Source organism: Rhincodon typus, chromosome 20 (genome assembly GCF_021869965.1).
Source record: "Rhincodon typus isolate 14 chromosome 20, sRhiTyp1.1, whole genome shotgun sequence".
NCBI classification, from domain to species: Eukaryota; Metazoa; Chordata; class Chondrichthyes; order Orectolobiformes; family Rhincodontidae; genus Rhincodon; species Rhincodon typus.
In genome coordinates, this window is record NC_063351.1 from 17,508,694 (window position 1) to 17,517,681 (window position 8,988).

The following is an 8,988-nucleotide window of genomic DNA, read 5'->3' on the forward strand; positions in this document are numbered from 1 at the left end:
ATCTGGTCTGACCTACGTATGACTCCAGACGCACAGCAATGTGATTGACTCTCAATTGCCCTCTGAAATGGCCTAGCAAGCCACTCAGTTGCATCAATGATGACGAAGACTCAAGAAAGAAATGAAACCGTACAGACAACAGCAAAAACAGCCCTGTTGGACCCAGCAAAGTCCTCTTTACTAACATCCGGGGGATAATACCAAAATTGGGAGAGCTGTCTCACAGCCTAGTCAAGCAACAGCCTGACATAGTCATACTCACAGAATCATACCTTACAGACAAAGTCCCGGACAACACCATCACTATCCCTGTATATATCCTGTCGCACTGGTAGGACAGACCCAGCAGAGGTGATGGCGCAGCAGTATACAGTCGAGAGGGAGTTGCCCTGGGAGTCCTCAACAGTGACTCTGGACCCCATGAAGTTTCATGGTGTCAGGTTGAACATTAGCAAGGAAACTTTCTGCTGATTATCACGTACCACCCTCCCTCAGCTGATGAATCAGCACTCCTGCATATTGAACAACACTTGGAGGAAGCATTGAGGGTGTAAGGGTGTAGAATGTACTCTGGGTGGGGAATATCAATATCTACCACCAAGGGTGGCGCAGCAGTAGCCCGACAGATCATACCAGTTGAATCCTAAAGGACAAAGCTGTTAGACTGGGTCTGCGGCAGATGGTAAGGGAATCAACAAGAGGGAACAACATCCTTAACCTCATCCTTACTAATCTGCCGGCTGCAGACGCATCTTTCTATGGCAGTATCGTTAAGAGTGAACACTGCACAGTCCTTGCAGGGATGAAGTCCCACCTTCACATTGAGAAAGCCTCCATTATGTTGTGTGGCATTATCACTGTACTAAATGGGACAGATTTCAAATAGATCTAGCAACTAAAGACTGGGCACCCATGAGGCGCTGTGGGCCATCAACAGCAGCAGAATTGTACTCCGGTATTATCTGTAACTTCATGGCCAGGCATATCTGTCACTCAACCACCACTATCAAGCCAGGGGATCAACCCTGGTTCAATGGAGAGTAGTGGACAACATGCTGGGATTAGCATCAGGCATACGTGAAACCGAGGTGTCAACCTAGTGAAGCCACCGAACAGGACTACTTCCATGCGAAACAGCATAAGCAGCAAGTGATAGACAGAGCTAAGCGATCCCTCAACTAATGGATCAGATCTAAGCTCTGCAGTCCTGCGACATCCAGTTGTGAACGGTGGCGGATAAGTAAACAACTCACTGGAGGGGGAAGCTCCACAAATATTCCCATCCTCAATGATGGAAGAGCTCAGCACATCAGTGCAAAAGGTAAGGCTGATCCCTCTCAGCCTCCTCCAGTGGTCCCCAGCATTACAGATACCACTCTTCACCCAAACCGAATCACTCAACTTAGTATCAAGAAACACTGAATACTGCCAAAGCTTTGGGCCCTGACAATATTCTGGTAATAGTGCTAATGACTTATGCTCCAAAACTTGCCATCCACCTAGACAAGCTATTCCAGTGAAGTTCCAAAACCGGCATCTATCCCACACAATGTGGAAAATTGCCCAGGTATGTCCTCTACATAAAAAGCAGAACAAATCCAATCTGGCAAATTACCGCCCCATCAGTATACTCTCGATCATCAATGAAGTGATGGAAGGTGTCATTAACAGTGCTAACAAGCAGCACCTGCTCAATAATAACCCACTTAGTAACGCCCAGCTTGGGTTCTGCCAGGGCTGCTCAGCTCCCGACCTCATTACAGTCTTGGTTCAAACATGGACAAAACAGCTGAATTCCAGAGGTGGGGTGAGAGTGACAGCCCTTGACATTAAGGCTGCATTTGACCAAGTATGGCATTCAGGAGCCCTAGCAAAACCAGGCAAACTCTCCACTGGTTGAAGTCATACTTGGCACACATGAAGATGGCTGTTGGAGCTCAGTCTGCTCAGCACCGGGACATCCCTGCAGGAGTTCCTCAGGGTAGTGTCCTAGGCCCAACCATCTTCAGCTGCTTTATCAAAGACCTTCCCTCCATCATAAGGTCAGAAGTGGGGATGTTCACTGATGATTGTACAACATCCAACACCATTCGTGACTCCTCAGATACTGAAGTAGTCCATGTTCAAATGCAACAAGATCTGGACAATTTCCAGACTTGGACTGACAATTAGCAAGTAACATTTATGCTGCACAAATGCCAGGCAATGGCCATCACCACCAATAAGAGACAATCTAACAACTGCCCCTTGACATTCAATGGCATTACCATCACTGAATCCTCCATTATTAACATTTTGGGAGTTATCATTGACCAGAAACTCAACTGGACTCACCATATAAACACTGTGCCTACACGAACAGGTCAGAGGCTAGGAATGCTGGATTGAGTAACTCACCTCCTGACTCCCCTAAGCCTGTCCACCACCTACAAGGCACAAGTCAGGAGTGTGATGGAATACTCCCCACTTGCCTGGAGGAGTGCACTCCAACAACACTCAAGAAGTTTGACACCATCCAGGACAACACAGGTCACTTGACTAACACCACTACACAAGCATCCACTCCCTTCAATACCAATGCTCAGTAGCAGCAGTGTGTACTATCTACAAGAAACACTGCAGAAATTCACCAAAGTTGCTTACGCAGCAACTTCCAAACTCATACCCACTTCCATCTAAAAGGACAAGGGCAACAGATACTTTGGAAATACCACCACCTGCAAGTTCCCCTCCAAGCCACTTACCATGCTGACTTGGAAGTATATCACTGTGAATGAGTGATTAGCACAGGGCATTAATTGGACCTACACAGTCCAAATTTGCAGAATATACATCAAAGCAGCCTGGGAGGTTTCAACTTGCTCACTGCAAAAGCTTCTATTACATGAAAGGCAAGCCCTCTCTAGTGTCTTTCCCAGTGTGAAATGTCCTGCATGTCACTCACTCACTGAAAGAGCAATACCTAACAATTTGAAGATATCTATTTTTGTTTGTGCTGGTTTCAGTGGGACTACAGAGCTGAATGTTGTGACCTTAAAATCTAGTTCTGATCTGCCACAAAGTAAGAAAAGCAATCTAAAAGGGCTTGTAGGTATGAATGAAGAATCTTTCAATTCTTATAGGTCTGACACAATTCCAATCTTTTATGATCTCTCTACTATCTGCCACTGATACTAATGTTTGCCTTACAGCTCCATTTAACTGCAGGGCACCTTTGAAATATTTTCAGTTTTCCCATTGCTAACAACTTTGCTGGAAACAGCAGATTTTACTAACTTAGCTGCAATGACGCATATTAATATAATCATTCCAACTGTTGCCTGCACAATGGCTGATTTATTTCTATATCTCCTCCCAATAGTGTGAATTTCTACATATGCTCCTTTCCTTCCCAGGCAGGTGGCACATAATGCTGAGAACAGAACTGTGTGGGAAGAGGCAATTCAGATTCTCTGAAGAAGCAGCACCTGGCTTACTCGGCACAGAAATGTGCATGAGGAATGTGGAGTAACAAATTTGCAGCCTTTCACAAGGCTGAGGACTAGTGCCATTTTTAGCATCATCTTCATTCTTACTCTATCTGTTCACTCACTTACTAGTTGCTGCCAATGAAAGCTTCATAGCACAAAGTATAGCAAATACTAATGGAACTCATTCTGCATGTCATTCAGTCATTTTCTCCTTTCACTAATTTTCCACTTTAAAATCCAGGATTGTTAAAGTGAGGAGTGCAGCTCTAGGTAAAGTCTACACTTGCTCTCCACTTTAATACACACAATCACAGCAGTCACTCAAGGCACTGGAGCCCATTCAGTTGCTCCCAGCAAGGATCAGTGTTTCCGGAGAGTAACAATTTGGAAAGTGATGGGGGGCGTTTCCCTGAATTCTCAAATAATTAAGGCTAGGAACTGAAAATCCAAATATGCAGTCCCATAATTTCCCGATTAGCCCTTGATTGCAAATGTCATTCATCTATGGAAAAGCCTGAGTGGGAAGTCAGTGCAACCGACAGAGTTCAAAACATAAGCTGCAATGAACAGGCTCTGAGTATGATGATCATTATATTAAAATCAGTCAACCAACTTACACAAGAATATCTTACACATGTTCATTGACCAAATGAAAGATAAAGACTTGTAGTCATTTAGCACCACCTTTCACCATCTCTGAACAAAACTGAACTACACTAACCACTATTCCAGATGTGGGCTCCCCAATAACCTGCTGTAAAACTTCCATGCTGTTATTTTCCGTTCCCCTTGCAATAAACATACAGAATTCCATTTGCCTTCCTAATTATGTGTAGTACCTGCATACTGACATTCTGTGATTCATGTACAAGAACACTCTGTATGGCTGAGTGCTGCAATCTCTCTATCATGAATACCAAAATAAAATTTCCATTCAAAGCCTCCGCCATTTATTTGTTCTGCATTATCAGTTCTCCTGGCTATTTTCTAGAGGAGCAACACTAGCTTTAGATAATCTTTTCCTATTCAGATTATTGTAGAAAGTCTTACCTATTTTTACTTTACTATCTAACATTCTCTAATGCTTTCGGAGTCTTTACTATATTTTTCATCATTCTGTGCTGATACGTAAAGTCTGTCCAATTCTTTGACCATCCACTCAACTTTGCTGATTTGCACACTAGTTCTTTCAACTTAACACTACTCTTAATATCCTTTTTTAGCCACAGATGATGAATTCTACACAAACAGCCTTTCCTTCTCACATTGATAAACCTCCTTAAAATTTGCCACTGCAATTCCACAATCCTACATTTTAACCTGACTTCCCAGTATACTCTAGTGGGCTCTGCCTTCATACCCTGATGGTTACCTTTATTTACAACACTAATCATGGACCTACGCTTCTCCCTTTCAGACCAGATTTACTTTCTATCATGTTGTGATCACTGTAACCTTTACCAGGAGGTTATTGATTACTCTTGTCTCAATCAGTTAGATTATATTTTATGTTTTGCCAGGAGGGGTTTCTTCCCCACCCTTCACCCCAGCACCACCAGCGAGAAAGACAATAGTGAATCAGGCCTAACTCTAGCATTTCAAATTTGGCTGGAGGCTGGGATTAAACATTCTATTTTCCTCAAACAATTTGTTTGAATTACATAGATTAATTTAATTGTAGAAAAATGACTCAAGGTCTCTCCTGAACAACTACTTGGTTAAGGAGGGATTGTAAAATGGACAAATCGTGTTGAATAGAAAGTGACAAGAAAGGTCCATGTCAGGAACCCAGAACATTAAGGCTCAATGGGGATCTGTGAGAGTACTGAAGGAAGTAGCTGAGAAGAGAGTGAAGTGATATGATCTTACCTTATGAAGAGAGCAAGGAAATATGGTGAAATGAATGATGGAATTTGGATAATCAGAATGAAGGAGAAGAGGAAGGCCTGAGACCAGATAGAAAGATTCAGTCATGAAAGATCTTAACCACAACAGTCTTGGAAGGGGAATAACTGACTGACAGGGAAGGTGGATGAGGGTAATTAACCAGCATTGTGGTAACTTCAAGGTAAATGGGAGAACCCAAAAGAAGAAATGTTGAATCAAAAATGATGTTATCACCACAGCATCAAGTGAGGCTTCAAAGTTAATAATATCCAAAATCAATGCTCTGTTGAGGGGAAAGCAAGTAAAATAAACAATACAATTTTATGATGTTCTCAAGCATTACTTTAATTACCTCTTTTTATATAGTTCATGTGCTTATTCTAATGTAAGCAGCATTATCACAGTTCTGGCACTGATGCAACAGAAATTAAAACTAACATTTCAGCAACAAGGAAGGAAGGGTCTATAGATAAAATTATTTTCTGAGAATGTAAAACTACCTGCATAACAGACTTCCTCAGCAGAATCAAAATCTCTCTACTGTCAATCCCTCGTTTAATGAGATAATCATTACAAATCTGTGAGAATAAAAAAAAGTTACATGAACAAAAAGGCTGATGATGTCCTTTGCAATTTCAGGTTTCTGTAAACTTTTTGGATTTGCAGTCCAGAGCAAAACAATAAGTATTAAATGGGCTTCATCTCTTCACCTGTTACATTAACTTCTGTAGATCAAATAAAACGTAAGTGAGCAGAATGAAAGAACACCACAAATCTCCAGCTGGCAAATTTACTGATCTTAGTCTAGACCACCCAGATGGTTACTTTGGATCCCTATGCTAAAAGAATGTAATGAATATGAGTAAACACCAAATTCAATGAATATATACAAACATCCTTTCCAAGCTAATATTCATATATAACTCTTTGAAATTGTTATTGCTATTTGGATTTAATGCTCTCTTTGAGAAGCAGATTGTAGTAGAGTGAGTCACTGGGGCTGTTCAGGCCAGATAAATAAAGTTCAGATACCCCCTGCTGAGATATAGACTATGGTTCGATTACTTGTGATATTATTGCTTCGTGAAAGTATTACTCCGCCTGCATCATTTATAATAAACTAATTGGTACTAATTAAGCCCTATAGTTCACAGAGCTGAAAATGTTATCTTCCTTTATTTCCTACTGCTAAGTAATGATGCTGTAAAATACCCTCTTATCTACAGCTTGAAGATGATGAATTACACTCCACTCGTGATTCTGCACGAACATTCTTCACTGATTTAGAAAAGATCATGGTGATGTGGTCGATTTAATTGCATGTATTTTTTCAATATTCAACATTATTTTAACTATTCCCAATGTAACAAAATTTATTTTCTATTCTTATTAAAATACTGGTGCTCGATGATCATCACTGCTGTCAATGCCAAGCAAGTGCAGATAGATGGTGGTGCAGGACTACAACTGACTGGATTGATTAAGATTGCATAAGCTGGAAGCACAGAATGCACACATCACTGTTATCAAAAGTCACTGAATTGATTTTAAGAGATTTAATTTTAATAATTGGGAGGTTACTTTGACACTACTTGTGGAAGAAGTATAGAACAGAAAATGCCAGCTAGAACATATAAAGTTTGACACATATACCTCCAGTGCATCTGTAATTGAAGGTCTTTCTTTGGAATTTCTTTTTGCCATATCCAAGAGTAGATTCTTGAGATTTCTGGACAATGGTAACTTCTGATTTATTGGAGCATTGTACTTAGCTGCTGCCCACAAAATGGCTGCAATGCCATAAACACAAACCTGTTGAGAAAATACATTAATTCAGAGAAATCTAAAGGGTTTTATAAGGCTTTACAAGGAAATACTCTCAATATAGTTAGCAAACCTTTTCTGTAACCACTCCTTGTGTTTCAAATTCAGGTGCCAAATAGAATGAATCCAGATTTCCTAAGCGAAAATAATGTGAATCAATGAAATAAAGCTTACAGTCGTTGCTCACTACTGAAGATATTTTACATTATTTATTTAGAACATAACATTCATAATACAAAAGTTAAAATTTGTAATTCATCATACCATTGCACATTGGTGATACAAACAAGACTTCTCCATTAGTATCAATGTAGGCAGACTCCAGACATAAGTATTCTATAAAATATAAAGAAAATATTATCGCAGTTATGAACAGGTAATTGTTTGATACTGCTGACTGAAGTTGATTTACAAAATAAGTTAACTGATCATGTCACATGACAATGCATCAGAAATGTATACAGTCCAGAAAGCTATGTTGATTAATGGCAACAAATCAAAGTTAGCATTTGTGTAGTTCTGTTTGTCCACCAAAGGTAAAAATGTAATAAATAACATTCTCATAAAAACGTCAAGTACTAGCAAGTCCTTTCTGGATATTTCACAGCATGGTATGTAACTGCTCTTCCCAAGACCGAAAGAAACTACAGAGTTGTGAAAACAGCCCAGTCCATCAGACAAACCAGTGACCATTGACTTCATGTATTCTGCCCACTCAGTCCATTGGGAAAGCAACCAACATAATCAAAGATTCCTCCCACTCTGGTTATATTCTTTTCCACCTTCTTCCATCTGGCAGAAGATGTAAAAGTTTGTGTAGATGTAAGAACAGGCTCAAGAACAGCTTCTTCCCTGCTGTTATCAAGCTTTTGAATGGACCTCTTCAATGTTAATGTTAATCTCTCTCTGCACCTTCTCAGCAGCTGTAACATTATATCCTGACTCTGTTCTATTACCCGATGCACTTGTATAGTAGGATCTGCCTGTAAAGCATGTAAGACAACACTTTTCATTGTATAGAGCTGGATGAGCACAGCAGGCCAAGCCTCTGATGCTGCTTGGCCTGCTGTGTTCATCCAGCTCTACACCTTGTTATCTCAGATTCTCCAGCATCTGCAGATCCTAGTATCTCTGAAACACTTTTCATTGTACCTTGGCACATGTGACAGTAATAAATGAAATCAAAACAAAGGAAACGTATGGACGCAGAGAGATCTAAAAGAAGAACTTGACGAATAGTTTGACCAGGCATGAAAGTAAAAGCTACAAAGGGAAGCTGAAAGGATCACATTAGGAATGAGCTTTTGACAATTTAGGGAGAATGAGCAAAACACAAAACTATAAAATGTAATCAGAAATGTAAATATGACAATAACACGTATGTAATATAAGGTAAAGTTGCCACAGTCCTACCAGATCATAGGGCTGCTCTCTCAATAGGCAGAAATAACTGGTCATAGTTTAACCTGAGACTCACTACGCCTCAGGCGAGGGGAAAGGTTGAGAAGGAGAGTCCTTTATGGTAATATCAGATGGTGCAGGAATTTAACCCATACTGTTGGTTTCACTCTGCATTGCAAACCAGGTGTCCAGCTAACTCACCCCCTTATTAAATGTACATTAAAAGCAAATGGTCTCAATATTCCACAGGTATTTCACCTATGGCACGAAGTGTAAGTTTAAACCAAATAACATGATAAGGCAAGAGATAGCAGGAACTGCAGATGCTGGAGAATCTGAGATAACAAGGTGTAGAGCTGGATGAACACAGCAGGCCAAGCAGCATCAGAGGAGCAGGAAGGCTGAC

The 8,988-nt window shown here is 40.5% G+C and overlaps 1 protein-coding gene across 1 annotated transcript in view; it reads right to left on the reverse strand.

Annotated features, from left to right (window-relative positions):
* LOC109932442 (kinase non-catalytic C-lobe domain-containing protein 1) overlaps nucleotides 1-8,988 on the reverse strand; it is a 176,718-nt gene that overhangs the window by 71,839 nt on the left and 95,891 nt on the right. Inside the window, exons 8-11 of the mRNA XM_048609238.1 lie at nucleotides 7,446-7,517; nucleotides 7,255-7,316; nucleotides 7,011-7,169; nucleotides 5,858-5,935 (exon numbers count right to left, since the gene is read on the reverse strand). Of these exons, the coding sequence (XP_048465195.1) occupies nucleotides 5,858-5,935; nucleotides 7,011-7,169; nucleotides 7,255-7,316; nucleotides 7,446-7,517 (371 nt within the window). The remainder of the gene's footprint in view (nucleotides 1-5,857; nucleotides 5,936-7,010; nucleotides 7,170-7,254; nucleotides 7,317-7,445; nucleotides 7,518-8,988) is intronic.